At 36.4% G+C, this 17,723-nt stretch overlaps 1 protein-coding gene across 4 annotated transcripts in view; it reads right to left on the bottom strand.

Annotated features, from left to right (window-relative positions):
• Positions 1 to 3,773: 3,773 nt before the first annotated feature.
• The window catches only part of PLEKHH2 (pleckstrin homology, MyTH4 and FERM domain containing H2), a 57,020-nt gene continuing 43,070 nt past the window's right edge, over positions 3,774 to 17,723 (bottom strand). For 3 of the 4 annotated variants that reach the window (XM_056357397.1, XM_056357396.1, XM_056357395.1), the window contains 10 exons: positions 15,966 to 16,063; positions 15,327 to 15,504; positions 13,363 to 13,518; positions 11,887 to 11,984; positions 11,335 to 11,476; positions 10,451 to 10,596; positions 8,760 to 8,889; positions 7,790 to 7,876; positions 5,909 to 6,046; positions 3,774 to 4,840 (listed from right to left, as the gene is read on the bottom strand). In XM_056357397.1, coding sequence (XP_056213372.1) covers positions 4,658 to 4,840; positions 5,909 to 6,046; positions 7,790 to 7,876; positions 8,760 to 8,889; positions 10,451 to 10,596; positions 11,335 to 11,476; positions 11,887 to 11,984; positions 13,363 to 13,518; positions 15,327 to 15,504; positions 15,966 to 16,063 — 1,356 coding nt within the window. In that variant the 3' untranslated portion in view covers positions 3,774 to 4,657. Of the gene's footprint in view, positions 4,841 to 5,908; positions 6,047 to 7,789; positions 7,877 to 8,759; positions 8,890 to 10,450; positions 10,597 to 11,334; positions 11,477 to 11,886; positions 11,985 to 13,362; positions 13,519 to 15,326; positions 15,505 to 15,965; positions 16,064 to 17,723 lie in introns of those variants that run through there. The other variant, XM_056357398.1, reaches the window with a different exon arrangement.

Raw genomic sequence — 17,723 nt, 5'->3', positions numbered from 1 at the left:
AAGCCAGAAAGAAATTTCTTTGCTTAGTGTTGTGCAGTGGCAGGTCATGCTGGTGCCTTTCTAAGTGTATTTCTTTCATCAATTTCATTTCAACAGTTCCTGTTATCTTGGTATACAAAGCCAGTGCTGATTTATCAGCAGCAGTTAGGGACGGTAAAAACCCTGGACAAAGTTGCTCTTGCTCTGCCAAAGAAACCAAAACTAAGGTAGGAATTGCTCCTGGCACTGTGACATTGGCATATATTAACTATGGAGTTAGGAGCGCAAGACTAAAATGCGAAGTATTTTTTATAGTGACTTACTCACTGGCATGTGCTGCAGTACAGACCTGAGCTGGGAAGCATAGTATAAGGCTGTACAGTTAGTAAATAGTACTGAAGTCCAAGCTGGAAATGAAATCGAATTTTCAGTATTTTAAGTTTCACCTTACTCAGTTTCTTTTCCTTGGCCCTAAGAAACTGTAAAAAGATGCTTTTCTTCTTCCGAATTCATTATTACTGAGTTACTAATCACCTTTGTTAAAATTAACTCAAACTAATGGATTGCAGTAAGCTGTATGGACTATTAAAGCTGTACCTAAAGCTTTAAGTGATGCATTCCTTTATGCAAGGATGGTTTTTTTCCTTCAGGAAAAAAAACCCAAAACCTATAAAAACTGTTATTTTGACAACTCCAACACCAAATACCTACCAGCCTTCCTTTATCAGGAAATATATGCCTCTGTTTTAAATTTAAATGTAAGTAAAATTTAAATCTAAACCAACAGAAAATACTAATTTTGTGGCTTGTATTAAAACCTCTAAGCTTTATCATGTGCTTGCTGTACTACAGAAGTAAATGTCTTGCATGTTTTAGAAATGAACAATTTTCTTGCTAATACGGCTGCACAAAAATTGACAAGGCGAAGTGAAGTTCAAGTAATATATTAATTTGCACTGCATTTAAAGTATTATTCAAATCAATGCGATTTGTTTATACAGAGTTAACAGTGATCTTGCAGTCATCATCAAGCTCAGTGTTAATACTCACTTAGTAAGTGGCCATTTACTGATTGTTGATACTGACCACTAGCTCAAAGCAAGCACAAAAGATGTTCTGAAATTCATGACAGAAGGTAAAGTCTCCTTGCATGCGCTAACACATGAATCTCACCCTAAGAATATTTTTACAACTTAGGTTCTGCAAGCCTTGAGCATGAGAAGTTCTTCAGCATCAGTCCCAGAGGTCACTTCACCTGCTCCATTGTACCGTTGCTGCTGAAGATCAGAAGGTGAGAAAGGTCTAGTTTCTACTGGGGCTTTAGTCATGGATTAGGTCGCATGGTGTGAATTGTTTTGGGGTGGATGACTCAAGGTGAAGACTGAATTGTTGATCACTAATGAGGCTCAGGCTGGGTGGGGAAGGCAGGACAGATTATCTGCTTGGACTCTGAAAATTTCAGCTTTGCTGTTTTTTGTTGTGTGGAATCCTTTTAAGTAGCTCTGCAGCCAGATTAACATGGAGGAAGTCCCTCTTGAGACTTGCATAGCTGTGTTTTTAAGTTCACTTGCATACGTAAGAGACTTTCCTTGCTGACTTAACTCGAAGGCAAGTGTCTGCTTGAGGAGGTTACCATCACTATGAAAACCTCTCTCACTAATCAAAATCCTGGAAGAAATTTCAGTGTTTAACGTTCTGTTGTCATGGTAACTATGATTCTGAGTGCATTTATTTCATAAAAATTAACAGCATTTCTGGTAATGTGACTATATGGAATTAACAGTGACCCATAATGAACAGCTAGTAGTAGCAAGTCTGGAAAGTGCTGCCAAAAAAAAGAGAAACTAACGCATGGATTGCTTCTGGCACTCTGATGTAGGGATATATTGCAGCAGCAAGAGCTTAACACTAAAAAGCAAAACAATGTCTAGAGTATCTACCCAAAGGCAGGCAAGAAGGTCATACTCAGCTTCATAGATTGTATACTGCTTTATAAAACAACTGTTTGTAAGGCTGTAAATGTTAATGAAAACTGTTTAAAAGACTCAGAATGCTGCACATCAGCTGTGTATAGTGTATCATACTGTCTCCGAATTCAACAAAGAGTTTACAAACTACATGAACAAGCTTGCTAGCAAAATGCTCCACTTTTTTTGCCTGCTAATAGAACCCCATCTGCCACATTCATTTAAAACTGGACAATTATGAAAGAATTACTAGCTGGAATATTCTAGGTTGACAGTTACCATAATTTCACGATGACGTGAAGATTTTTGTATTTGTAAATCAAAGTTTCTAATCATATTTGAGAACATTTAGACTATGACCTGAATACAACTGATGCAGCAGCATCTGTTTGAATTTGCAAACGCCCTGGTGCCCTCAAATCTCTGAAAGTTAACTGTTCTGCTGATTGCAAAGGGATGTTACTTCCTAACTGAATTTCACCACTATATCTACATCACTTCATGTGGTGTGCTGCACAAAACGATGCTGCAGCTGGTGCCAAGGTCGGTTGTAGCTTCCAGTATGCTTTCCTTGATGATGGCAGATCAGCCACCCTCTAGGAAGGAAACCTCCTGCTGCTGGCCCTGCCTTGTTGAAAGAGAAGGATTTAGTGCCACAACCACCAACAAAGGGTGATATTTGCCAGGAAGCTCTTTCTGCATTGCACATGTGAAAACATCTAGATACAATATGTTTGTTATTTGCTTGTAATTTTCAAGACAAAGCATTGGCCCATAGTACCACTCATAAAATGGTGCTTGAGTCCTGCAGACTTAAGTAGCTGTGGCAGGACTTTGAGAGCTTCCAGAAGAGATGTATTTATTAAGTCAGCCTGCCAGTTTGTCCTTCCACTTTTTAAAAGCATTTTCCTTCACAACCTGTATATCCCTTCCAACCCATTTTAATTCTTCAGGGGCATACTCCGTACCTTTCATAGAGGGCTAACAGCTGAAAATTCCTTTTCTCTAGTATGAGTATGTATCTAAAATGTTTAAATGTCATAAAACAAAGATTTTCAACCATCAACCAATATTCAAATTCATCATTGTGAAATTCAGTTTTAAGTAATTAAAAAAACAAAACAAAAATAAAAACCCTGATGAGGGCTAGCAGTAAGGGATTAATGAGCAGAAGTGGAAACTGAAATGCATATAAACCAGTGATTTATGTTTGACTACGTTTTCTATGGTTGTATATAAATTATCTATTAAGAGTATGCTGCTGATCCATTTCAGAGCCTGCAGAAGTGGTTTATTTGCACAGAAATTAAAATCACAGAATGGCCAGGGTTGGAAGGGACCTCTGGGCCCCTGCTAAAGCAGGTTCTCCTAGAGCAGGTTGCAGAGAGTTACGTCCAGGTGGGGTTAGATTGTCTCCAGAAAAGGGACTCCACAGCCTCTCTTGGCAGCCTGTCCAGTGCTCTGTCACCCTCAAAGTAAAGAAGTTTTTCCTCATATTCAGATGGAACTTCCTGTGTCACAGTTTGTGCCCGTTGCCCCTTGTCCTATTGCTTGGCACTACTGAAAAGAGCCTGGCCCTGTCCTCTTGATGCTCACCCTTAAGATATTTGTATATATTGATAAGATAATGTGAGGGTTGGAAGAAAAAATGGGTGTAACTTCCATATACTTGACCCTATGTAGCACTGAGGCTTGCACCTGAAAAAGGTAACTAGAAAGTACTCCTATTCCCATAGTTCAGATGCAGCATTAGGTCTTCAGCGTGCAAAAATATTATATTAGTATTATAATATGAAATGTATAGATACAAATGAAAAACAAGAAGTACAAGTTTTACAAAATATTATTCTGAATCAATGTATATACATTACACGCGGTTTTTATATGGCACATACATCTCTAAGTTTACTCACAACAGGTCAAGCAATGGCTTTCTGTGTTATGCTTGTGTTTTGAATTGTGAGTCATTCTTGCACCTGTATTATATTATTATTCTGGATTAAAGAAGAAATTAGGTACAGAATCTTGTTCAACAAAACTATACTAGATACAGTGCCTGTCCAATTTAGATTTTTCCAAAAGGCTGGGTCAGAGTGGGATTATTTAGAAATTTACCAGACCAAGGCTGAAGACTTGCCAAGTGTAACAAAGGCTACAGTGAATCATGAGAATGTTCTTTAAATTTACATGATGTGCTTATGGCTTTTTTTTAAAAAAGAAAAAATTATACATATCAATTTGTTCTTTCTAGTCTCGTGGTGCTTGTATTGCAAATAAGGACGGGTGCTGGAAGTGGAAAATATTTTGTATTTGACTGGTTTTTTTAAACAAAAATTCCTTTTCAAAATGAAGGTTATACAGCTTGTGTGATTTTGAAAAACAGAGATGAAGAGTTGAAGACAGTTTGGTCCCTGAGTAAATATCTGGGTACTAAAACCTGTGCAATTGTTCTCACAGCCACCTTTCCCCACCACTATCGACAGACATTTATTTCTGAGCTGTAGGCACAAGCCACCACCAGTACAGCATAATCCTTAAATTGGCTCATCATCATTCCAGTTCAGGCCAGGTCTTTGATTAAAGGGCTCCTCCTGTTATATAAACATTGAAATTTATGGACCTACTTATGCTCTACGTCATGTACATCAAAAATTTTTCAGTCAGTGTAGAAACCCTGTGACAATGATGCGTTACCATGATACATAATCTTTTCATAACAAAGTGGGACATTTAGTTGGTCTGTTGTTTGCAAGAAGTGGCTGACTCCCCATTTCCTTGAGTTTCTGTCCACTTTGCGGTGTCAGTAATGCTGGTGCAGAGAGGTGATGAACAGCTCCTTTCAGCTGATGAAAGTTGTTAATATAGCTGGCAATCAGAAGAGTGATCTCCAGAATCTGTAACAGGAAATACAAAACTCTTTGAAAAACACAGTGATGTGTTTTGACTGCTGAAAAAATAGCTAACTTTTTAGCAAGTGACAATCACCATCAACTGGAAAAGTACTTGTACTTTATCAAACATATTAATTATGGGGAGAGAAGAGATGCTTAATAGAGATTTTTTCTATTGCTCCTTGCAAATAATGTCATATTTTTCCCATCTGTATGCTAGATACTTTGTCTTCCACAGTCTTAAATGATTCAAACAGATGGCTTCTTTCACTTGGATATTTTGAAGTCCGAAAGAGGATGCTCTTAGAAAAAGCTTTTATGATGTGTTCCCTCAATTTTGCTAGAAAATATCTACTGCTCAGAGAACTAAAGACACAGGGTAGATAAAAGGAATAAAGACTTCTGGGAGCTTTTTACCGTAGCTTCTCTTTACAATCCACACAACCTTGCCTAAAAGGGCCCAAACTGAAGGAAACTCGAACAGATCTATTTTACTATACTTATTTCTATGAAGAGTCATGTTTTGACCCAAACTTCTATGTGGAATTCTGTATTCTGTTTCATAAATTGTTCTGACTACAATTTGCTTTTTTAAAAAATATAGTCAATCTTACCAGTGAAGGAGAGAATCTAAACTTAAAAAGCATGAACAGTTTCTTTACCAAAGGTAAAAATATCCTAGGATTTTTAAGTGACTGATCCTTCAGATCTTGTGTTCTGCAATTCCACTGTATCTTCTTAAAAATTACCTCTGGTGCTGATTAAGAAAATAGACTAGTTTTTAGGTACTGCATATAATTCCTGTCCTTAATAGCCTTCTTTGTTTTCCTATGAAAAATTTGGAATGTTATAGACAGGGACATGAAAAGAAAAGGAACATATCAGTATTGTCACTGCTAGCTCTTATATTACTAATTGTTTCGCTCTCTAAAACCATCTGGCAAAAGTCAATAATCTGAGAATGTTAGGAACAAAGAAGGTGTTTCATCTTTCACATCTGTTAAAGATTAACCACTAGAAAAAGTTGAAAAGTAGCAGATGGTAGGAAGCTGTTTCAGGTAATATACTAACCTTTGGTTTTGTCATGGCAAAAAGGTGTTTTTCAGTTGATTTGTCCTTTGTCTGAGCATTGTTAACAACCAACATAAAATCATCTTGATAGCCTCCGAAAGTCATCAGACTCTTATATGTATATGTAACTGTTAACCGCTAAACAAAGGAAACCAAAAAACCCAAATGCAAAGCTATAAGCAAGACAATGCAGGAATTACGACAGATAAGACAAATACTTCTTTAAAAATACAATTGAACATGTGATTTTTCAAAATTTTCAAAATGTTGTTATCCTCTTACGAATCTTGAATTTAATTGTAAATTTTGAGATAGCTTCGTTCAGACCTGCACTAGGAGGAACTTCCATTGCAGATGATAACTCTTACAGGTTTGACCTCTGTTTCTATTCAAAATTAATTAGATCAAAGATATTAGAAGCAGGTTTCAACTTAGGTGTGTAATTCACTTTACACAAGCCTTGACTGACTTTTAGAGAAGCTGATCTTAGGAATTCCATATGAAATCAAAGCAGTGTCTAAATAAATTAAATGGCAGAGTATAAGGCATCTAAAGGACTTTAACTCCAGGACTTCTTTTTGTGCAGTCATATAGTTTGCATACACACAAATGAAATTAAACTCTGTTCTCTTTTTTTCACATCTAGATGAAGCATAAATGCTCTTGAAGGCTCCTCTGCTTTCCATGCCTCAGCTCTTACTGCTCAGTGTTCAACACCACACTAGTGGCCTTTGAGTCTATGATTAGCATTTAATTTATTGTTACGACTCATACTAATTTGCTGCAGATGTTCACATTTAAAATTCATCGCAAGACAGTATTTGTACACTGTGACTTAAACTCCTTTGGTTACTAAAGCTCTTTTTGCCCTTATTTTGAAAGAGTTTTTCTCTACCCCTTGCAACATCATTTATGATACCCCTGATCCTTCCTGCAGAAAATCGGAATATTCCCTGGAATATTCCCTGGAGCATTTCTTGAATAGCAAGTAAGGCCTGCTGATGTTGTAAACAGGCAGTGCTCTGCAGAAATGCCACAGTGAGCTCTACGAGTAGATGCTGTTATAGAGTTTTCTGCAGTCAAATGCAAGCTCATTTTTCCTGTTCTCTCCTGTTTCATGAACAGAGCTGCTGTTTGCTCTCCTCATATTCTTTGTTTTATTATTTCTTTAACTGCAAAGAAACGTAATGAAAAGGCCCGTATCAGTACTATTATAAAGTTGAGATTTTAATTTTCTGATATTCAATATTAGCACTTGCTAATAGCGCCATGCCATTCTGCTTCTTTGCAGGATATAAATTAAAGCAGGGATCTTCTCAAGGACTGCTTTTTTACACTGATTACCATGAGTCGTTTTCTGTGAAAACTTTTATTGCAAATCAAAGAAAAATCAGAGCCTAAAATGACATAATTAAATAACACTGGGTTATATTACCTACTATTAAACAAAAATAATACAATGAAAATAACAATCTTTTAAAGTAACTGCTCTTTGCAGAGTGTATGTATTATGAATAATAATGGAAAATGAAGTCTCCAGGAAAAGAAAATTAATGTTATTGTAAGAACTGTAACTGTGGATCTCCTGACATCTGAATGATTAAAACACTAACATTTCATTAAAAGATATAAAACCTGTATCTGATAAACAAAAATAAATTCTGTGCAAAGAATTCATTAATTATTTCTATTATTAGTACTACGATAATGATGATAACATTAAAGCATTTTGAAAGGCTTGAATTTTTGCTTTATAAGAAAGACTAGATAACTCAGCATGGAAGGCTAATGCCATCTTTTATGTACTACGGTAGTGAATCTCTCCATATACTCAGTATTAAAATCTACTTTGACCAAAACTAAAAAAGAAATTTCACTTACCATAGAGCTGTAATCTAGGATGCTTATGCCATCTTCATGTACAGCAAACCATATGAAGGACTTCTCAACTGAGGATGTTGCTAGAGGCTGCAAGGAGAAATGTTCTTCAATTACTACTTCAAAATGAGGCAATATGTAAATAATTATTAATTCTCAGCTATTATAGAGCTCTCTCCATCCACAGATGTTACTGACATTTACACTGGGAGGGAACTGAAGTAAAGGAATTGAAGCAGCTGCCCAAAGCCATGTAGGTGGCCAGTGCCAGAAAGGTGAACTCTTATCTAATACTCTTGAAGCCTCCCCTGGTGCTTAGTCCAATAAAATGTATACTCTGATTAATAAAATAAAAAAATCAGGTGTTTTAAAGTTTGTTCACTAGCACGTATGTCTACATATGCAAAGAACAGAGTGCTGATAAGCAATTTTATATATATATATATATACACACTGGGATTACCTAATAAAATATAAGGGGTCAGGTGACAGTTCTGTTTAACATAGCTGTTATTTGAATCAAGAGAATTAAGATACTAGTGATTTAACAGAAACTGAGAGAGGCCAGCACAGAAGGGAGTGCTCTAAGTACCCTTAACAACATGTAGTGTTTCTGCAAGGTTCAGCTTCCATAGCTGGTTAATGATGCCTTTTCAATATTCTACTAGTTATCAGGGAAAAAAAAGTCTGAAACAGAAAGGCTATCTCAAACTCAGATACAAGAAAATGAAAAGATACCATCTAAATTAATAATGTAAAACAAGCAGTACATGTATTGGAAAGTTACTATTATGGTATACTTAGTACCATGGTTATTACATTTTACCAGTATATGGCTTAAGTTAATAATTTGACAAGAGATTCAACCAGAAAATGTATAGCACACTTGTCTTCAACAAAAAGGTACTACTGTTTTCAAAATCATATTTATATTGAAAAAAACCCACCACTCAAACTCATTAAAGTTTCTTACTTTTGCTGCAAACAATTTAGCACCAAAGAAAGACCATTTCCTGGCTACAGTGAGATAAATGCGCACACAGTCTGCAGCACTGTGCCCTCGGAGAGCCATCCATCTCGTAGACAATCGCTGACAAAGCTGTCTGTTGAAATGAAGTATGTGATTTAGTTATTGAAAAGAATTTAAATTCTTACCCATAGTGAGTTTAATGTGCAAAAAAGAATCCATTTGTTAAAATCATAATTTAATACAACTATCATTTATACAGTATTAAATAAACCTCAAACATCATTTAGTATGTTTATGCACATGAAAATTACAAACTACCTTATAATTTCTGCAACATTATGATTAAATATTGATACAGCAGTTGCAGCATAAAGGGAAAAAGTCTAGGACAGCTTTTAATGTGTTTCTACAGATAATCAATCTACCTTTATCAGTACTCAACAGCTATACCAGTTGTCATTCCAAAAATCCATCCAGCTTAGCACATATCTTTACCTGTAGCTAGTAATAGATGTGCAAGATACGGCTTAACGCTACTCTTTTTTAGTGTATCTAGGCACTGTTACCAAAAAGGGTGCTTCTGATGCATGATGCATTCACACTGCCTCTTTTCTTTTTTGGCACCATGGTGAGTTGGTTCAATAAAACGATCCTATGGAAAACTAATCCTCCAAAAAACCCACCCCGGAATACCTTTCTAGCACATTCACCTGCAGGAATGACTCACCCAGCAGCCACAAGATTATTAGACGCAGCCCAAGAAAAGGGAGAGGGAATGTGTGGTAAAGGGAGACCTTGCACTTGCAGCTTACTCTTTCTGGAAGTTTATGAAGTCAAACTGTACCCTTAGCAAAAGAATACACACAAAGGGGTATAGAGTGATTCTTTTCCCTCCACAGACTTCCATCTCTGGCCATTGGTAGTTTAGGGATTACCTGAACAGTTCAACAGATGTTTGACTTATCCTCCATGAGTTAGTCTATTCTTATACTTTGTCCTTTGAAATTAATTGCCTAACTGTTTGTTGTGCATATACTTTTGAATGAATACTGTTACCTTCTGCGTATGTAATAATGTTACTTTGTGCATACAATAGCTTTAAACTTTCTCAAACCTGTAGTGAAGAATGAGGAAAACATTTCTATGATGTTTACTGGACTTCAAAATTGCTGTCTCATTGGCTTTGGATAATTTATTACACTGTTCTGCTCTTTCTCATGTTAGTAGGTGTTGATTGAAATCACTTGCAGGTTATCCATTTTATATTAACTGATACCTTACTAGCAAGTCCATTAAGTCAACATATTGCCAATTTGACTGGCTGCAAGAGATTGCACCTATGAAGAGCAAACATTCAGATCAGATCCCTGTGTCCTTTACTTTCAGTAGTTTTTTTAGTCTGTGCAAAGACTTAATTTAGATTTGCTGAATAAGAAAAATAAGAATCTCAAAATCGCTGGGTTTTGTAACACTATGTAGTAACTTGTACAGCTTTTGCTGGAATGCATGCTTATTGGTGGTCCTCTGTTTAGAAATACACAGAGGAAATGGGTTCTTCAATTTAGTAAGAAAATAAGTTTCAAACACAGGTTTAGGCAAATATGGCATAACAGTAAGTTGTACCTAATGACACTTTGAAACTTCCTCATGTCACTCCTAGATTTTTAGAGTATGAATCAGAATATACATCTCACCTTAACTGTTCCTCTGAACAACCATGCCTGTACCTCTTAGGGTAGAATCTCTCCAAAACTTGTTTTAAAGTTTGATTGGACTTGGACTGGGAAGTGACTTGCCCTGCTGGAGTTGAAAAAGGCCGTTCAAAATCTCCAATCTCTACCTGAGGGGAAAATCATGAAGAACATTATGTGTTACTCCAGAGCAATTTTCCAGCTGGATGTTAGGAGCTGTCTTCTTCTCTTTCTTATGAAGTATAAAATGAAAAAGTTTGTCAATTAATGTATATTTTTCACAGATATAAAAGTCATGCGAGTAATTTTATTTTTCTTATTTTATATTTACCATAAAAGAGGATAAATATCAAGTATAAATTGTACAAATATAATACTTACTAGTTCTGTTCTGAGACTGCTAGATCTCCAGCTGACACAAACCAGTTTAGATTTATTGATAACACCATCAAACAACTTTCTCAATAACCTTCCCTTGAGCCTTTAATTTTAAAATAAAACAGATCTTATGAAGACCATGTCTAGAAAAGGAGTCTTAGGCTTTCATTAAGCAGCAGTTATTTTGGTGTGTTAACTTGCAGAAATCATATAAGGAACTGTGAAGAAATGGTACTTGATTACATAGTATTTCATCGCAGAGGGCCTGACTGCATAGGAGGTAAAGCAAATTTTGTCTGTACTGGTGCCAACAGCAGCGTACACTGTAAAGCATAGTCACTGAAGTACAGAGTTAGCCTTACACAAAGATTCCAGCCCAGTGTATTTCCTGCACTATCATGCGTAAAACGTGGAGGTCACTTGACTGTCAAGCAATCCTGGACCAGTTTCTTTATTCAAGTTTTTCATCTGTAAAACTGCTGTGTGAGTCCTTAATGCACAAGGATTACCTGAGCTAAAAGAGCTGTCAATTCCATTGCTAGTTCTTTGTTTACAGGGAAAAGTCCATTGACTATTTGATCATTTGTCTGATATACTAGCAGCAGCTTCTCTCTGTCTGTCTCCCCATGGACTTGAACTGAAAAATAAAGCCTACAGAAAAGACAGAAAGTTATTAAATAAAGAAGATAGGGAAATGCATTAGCCCTGAGGATTAGCAGTATCTGCTCCAAATGTGACAAGTTTATGTCAGCATCAAAACACATTACCAGAGCAACACTTGTACTTGAACCAGTGGGCAAATATTTAATTTCAGTCTTCTGCGTTCACTGTTGCCCTTTTTTTTTGGGGGGTGGGGGGTAGGTGGGGGGACAGCCCTGCTGTCCTCTTAAGAACTAGGAAAAATAAACTGTATTTAAAAAACCCCAAATTATCCAGTTACACCCATTTACTTTTTTTGTTGCAAGCTTTGAGTCAGCCAATATTTTTCAGATTAAGAAACTGCAAAAATAAAATAAAAATATCTTGGGACACGGCAGAGATGTTATATTTGCTAAACAAACCTGTTTTTGTAAGTAAGGCGGACAGTCCTTGTGCCTTCACATTTCCCAGGGTGTTGTTCTTTGGAGGCTTGCTCCCATTTTGAAATTATGTCACAAATCTAGAAGGAAAGCAATACAAAACTGACTTTGCCATATATTCCTCTTTGAAAACACCTCTGAATAGAAATTGTCAACTTAAAATATCTTTTACCTATTACATATCAGAAACATAAATAGCTTGAATTTTTAAAGCTACTGGAAGATAACTTTACTTGCATTTCTTAGTTGGAGCATTTAATAATTAACATTTTCACTGTTTGTTTATCCTGCAACACACATACCACCTTTGGAAACGATCCATAACATGCTTATACGGAAAGGCCAGGTATTTGATTTAGTAGCAGCCAATGAATGTGTAATTACAGAGTGAGTTGTTACATAATTAATCAAATGCTTTTGATAACTGCCTTCTCTTTCTATTGGATGCTGGAGTTTTTCAGGCCCTTTCTAGTAACTGCTATGAAGTTTGCATGAAGTTTATTCACAACAAGTGGGGTAGGTGGGCAGATGGGGAGGAGGTAGAACAGAGGTCCCGGGAGCCCTGCTGGGCTGCATGTCGCTGTTCCTTCATAAAAGAGCCCTCCTGGAAGCAGTAATGTGAACAGCTTCTACAGTTACATTTACCTTTACATTGCAATGTTACCATTTTTAAACATTTTGCTTTCCATATGGTAATTATTCTGGTAAAGGGAGAGAGCTGATCATGATGACCCTATTTGTTTGTCACTAAGGCCTGGTTGTACCAGAACTTGTAACTCAAAGTGCAGCTGTCAACACTGGCCAAAAGTTGCAAAAGACTACTTGGTAGAAGCACAAAAATTTCATTATTCATTAGTTGCTAAAAGGCTTAAAAAAATATATATTTTACTGAAGAATGATTATATTGCGTTTTGCCACTCTTTGCTGCAAAAAATTTAATTCTAGCAATAGAGGGAACTAAACTTCAGAACAATGATAAACCAAACACTGGAAATTTCCTGAACTGAGCCCTAATTATTCTGTATTTAGATATTTTTTTCTTCCCCAGGATCTCCACCCCAGTGTCAATGACTTTTTGGACCTCAAATGGTCATATTTTGGAGCTATACCAGAAATGTTAACTGAAATCTCTAAATGCATGTTGGACTCCAATGGCTTTTTACTTTTAAGGAACTGTGAATAGTAACAGCATACTTTTTCTTTTTTAACCCAGCTGTTACTTCTCTGAATAATATCAGTCTCTTAAACAAAGCTTTTAAATATAGTTCGCTGAATGAATTTGAGCAGTTGAAAAAGTGATTTTTTTTTCAAATCTTTCCTTTTATGTTATGAAGAAAAAACCCTAAAGACAGTTTTTAGCCTGAAAAACGTTTTCCTTTACATTGTCTGAAGAGAGCTGTGTATAATGAAGATACATTGTTGTTTTACATGCAAGACTCATTCAAGGCTTTTGTTTACCTTGATATTTCCTTGAAGACAGTGCTCTATATCCTTGCCAGAGGGATCATCAGAAAATAGTGCAAATCCTGACTGAGCTGGTTTCCTCATTCCTGTATCCTGATTCAGGGTGTTGAGAAATTCCTCCACTGTGGTAGAGGCATCAAACCCAACAACCTAAAAAAGCAGCCAAAATATATTTTGCTTATAAACAGCCCCCCTTAAATCTAAATTTTTGAAAAATAATACCTCTAGAATAACAGTGAGAATGTAAGACCCATTATATCCTCTGTGAATAACTTATCACTGTTGGAAATTATTTTCTACAAAGGGTCTGGAGAAGATTCAAGATTTCCACATAGGAAGTCCATTTCATGGAGTTTTTCTCTATCCAAAAAATGATTAACTTCCCAGCAGATTGTACCTTATTGCATTTTGTTTATAAAATCAAAGTCACTACCAAAATGCTTTCAAATGTACTATTTTTATTTTCTTTACAGTCGTTTCTTTGCACTTGCTGCACTTGAATTTCTGCTACAGAATTTATGCAACAGAAAGCAGTCTAGTATCTGAGCTTTTTGTGACAAATACTACTTGAAAAATGCAAAGTATAACTACCCACACTTTCCAATATGGTAGTGAAACAAGTGAGATCAATTAATCCTTTTTCATCACGTGCAACTTCAGATGGATATTAGATGGCAGATCTACATTGGCAGATCTGAAATATTTTACCAATGTTGCTCTGTTAGTACTACATAGGTCAGTAATATATAAAACCTTGTAAGTTTTATTTCACCAAATCTGAATTTGTGTCTGTTGTTACTAGTATTACAGCCTTTTAGCAAGAGATGGCAAATGTCTTTTGTACAGGTATTAGTTGCTGATATTCACTTAAATCTGTTTTGAGGGTGTTCTGTATTTGACATGATGAAGATGTTTTACCCTTTTGGTAAAGAAATGACTTGAAAATGAATCTTGGACTTCTGTTTTGGGTTTCTCACTGGTTGGCATTAAAAAAAAATCTGCTTAATCTAGCTTCATAGATGAATACAAAAGTTTTCAATACCACTATAATTGTTTAATTGCTGATCCCACTGAAGTAATTTACATATTCAATTGTAATTTTCATAGCATTTGGAAGTATACATTTTTCAACAATGAGCAGCTGGGCAGTTTTTCCTTTTTTTTGTTAAAACTGAATTTTGAAACCTTTTAGGATGGTTTAAATACATGTTTTTCCTGTTTTACTGGGCAAGAAGTAAACAATTAAGAAGCTCGGGGAGGCAGGGGGGGGGGCCGGGGGCACGGGCGGAAGGAGAGAAGGAGAGTTATTCTGTGACCTGAAATGAAAAGTGTATTCGATATAGCTTTGATTTCATATAAAAATGTGCTTTCTGTCTAGGAATACTGTGAATTATTAAAAACTTGGTTTTTTTCAGTCAGCTCTCACAGTTAGAAACACAAACCAGGTTGTGAAGCCCATGGAAAGTTTCCTACAGGCTTTGACTGATGAAGTCCCAAAAGAGTTAAGAATGAAGCTGTGTTTGTTCTGTAAGGAATATGGTTATCCTTCATGACTGATAATGGGAGCTACAGCTGTGCTTCCAGGCTTTCACTGAGATATTTAACTTTCAAGATGCCTGATGAAAGGAAGTGGAATTTAATACCTTTCCCTTTTCTTCAGTCTAATTCATTCATTTGATGGTCAAGTTAAATAAGAAACAGAACTTTAGTATTTCTGACTTTTAAAGAAGCTTCGGGGTTTTTTTTCTTTCTTTTAAAGATTTTTCCCAAAACCTTTACTCTTTGTTGATCAAATCAGATCACAAGGACCTTGTGCCTGCCATTGAGAGCACTGACACAGGATGAAACTTGAACCATGTTTACCTTAACACTTACAATTCTGTTTCTAATATCCTACTTCATGTGTATGCTAATAGCAAGGGGTTGGGACACCTCACATTTCATGGTCTACTTGTTACCTGATATATGCCGTTCATGAAATGAACTGGAATACTAAAGGGCAGCGAATGGTGGTAGGGGTTTCTTAGAAGAGTGGAAAGGATTTCCATTCTGGAAGGTCTGGCTTCTCGGTCTCCGTTCTGCTGGGTACGCTCTACACATCGCTGACAATATATTGCATATTTCCCAAATTCTGTCCTGTGACAAAAAAAGAAATAAAACAATTCTTGGGGACTGATTGAAATGATAGTAAACTGTGAGTAAATCTCTCTGGGGATGCCAGATAGGAGGAGCACTCAGATTTCACTCTGAGATTTCCAACACATTTTTCCATGTGGAATTATAAAGAGAATTAGTCTACCGAGACCAACAGAATAGTGCCGAAGATGAACATGGCTCAGAGTGTTCTGTGTAACTGCCATATTTTGGTTTTCACGGTTTTGCAACATACAGAGTTTCACTGCAGAGTATTTTTCAAAGCAAAGGATAAAAGTTACGCATAGAAGTAACATACTACATTTTAGTAGCACTGGAGCACAATTCTACTCAAATTTATTTTAAAATATATGTCAAAAGATCTGAAATATTAAATGAAGGATTGAAAATACGGTACTTCAGAAAGACTAGTCAGCTAGCTGGGTAATAATATTCAGGCACACCTGGAATCTGCATTCTTCTTTAAATGAAGTTTAAGAAGCCAAAGGAATGGGTGCTGGGGCAGAAAGAGTCCAACGCAGAGAGCCAAGAGCTGCAAGCCCTGGACAAAGGGAAGACATTCACTGGTTTAAACATATTACAAAATAAAACTTCCTGCTCTGGCTGCTGGCCAGCAGTACAGCTTAACTGTGCCAGGTCAAATAACAGACCGCTGTAAATGGGAATAAAAAACCAAAACACACAGAAAAAGCTGAGTAAATAAGCATGTCACCTCATTGGAAGGCAAAAATGCCCTCTTTCTATTTACTTGTGTACAGTAAGTTTCCTTCAGGGCTGGAAATGGGAAAGCAGATCAGTTTGTATAAAAAGCAGTTAATATATAGGAAAATACTAAGGCTGCAAGGCCAAGCACTAAGAAGCGAGGAAAAGCCTGTGCAATTTTAATTCAGCTCTCCTGTTACATATATTATGAAGCAACCCATAAGACATTTTTCTACAAAGTAGACAGTAACTATTGAAAAACAATTATTCAGTATTTTGGTATATTTTCATTGCTCAGTATGTATCCATTAGGCTTCGCTTTATACAGACTGCTCTGTACTCCGGATATACTTACTAACATTGCAACTACTTTTCTCACAATTGTATCAGTGCATCACATTGTAATATAAAAAATGGGGTTTCTCTGTCATGATTTATCTGATTTGCCTAGCATTAAACACAAATTTGACAGCACAGACAGAGACATTCCCTTTCATCAAATACCTGTACTTTGATGGAAGATAGCATCAGCTCTGTTTCAGGAAGACATTGCAGTAGAAGCAGGGGTGGGAGTTAGGACTTCAAAAAATTAGCATGAGGCTGCAAACATTTTACAGACTGTTTTAACTCTTAAAAATCGTGCCAGTGGATTATGATGGCAACAATATATTTATCTGTATCAAAGAGAAGGCCTTGGTAGTGGTACAAAAAGTACCAAATACGGATTATGGTTAGTTTAAATACCATCACCATATGTAACTTCAGTGTGTGCTGACTGACATGAATGTGCTATGTCTGTTGTAAAAGCTTTGAGGATGTTTTAGCCATGCACACATACGAGCCGTATCTCAGGTAAGGGCTGTTTCTAGATAATAGGTACATCTGCTAGTCATGTTCTGCTTGCTGTGGCAAGAGAAAAATGTGCTTATTTACAAAGGCCTTAATATGGTAATTTCCTTTCTAATTTTCTGATCCATTTCCTAGTTCTGTAACTATTGCTCCATCATAAGCCTAAGTGTTCTACTTAATTCTACTCAATTATATCAAAATACTGTATAAGTATTGGCTCTCCTTTCAATTTCAGTTCATATAACTGTTACGTATTTGGATACCAATGAATAGCTGGCAGTGGACAAAGTGAAGAATTTTAGGTATGTATTTACAACCTAGCATGCAAGGTACATGCAGAACAGTATGATATACAAGAGGAGTTTCCACAACATGGCACTACAGCTTTCCTTCACACTTATGCTACAGAGATATCTGCCACGTGGTTTAGCCCACCAAGCTTCCTGATGCAGCAACTCCCTTAGGAGAGGTGCAGTAAAAAAGAATTGGGTTCCATACATCTTGTCTTACTCAACACTTAACTTGAAGATAAACCATTGTATGTCCAGCCTTTAAAACCAGCACAGGAAAAGATATACTCTTATCACCAGATTCACATACTTTGAAGGAGGATAGCATCAGCTTCATTTCAGGAAGACACAGCAATAATA

The sequence above is a fragment of the Falco biarmicus genome, chromosome 12 (genome assembly GCF_023638135.1).
Source record: "Falco biarmicus isolate bFalBia1 chromosome 12, bFalBia1.pri, whole genome shotgun sequence".
NCBI classification, from domain to species: domain Eukaryota; kingdom Metazoa; phylum Chordata; class Aves; order Falconiformes; family Falconidae; genus Falco; species Falco biarmicus.
The sequence above is the reverse complement of the archived record's forward strand: the minus strand, read 5'-3'. Positions and strand labels throughout refer to the sequence as shown.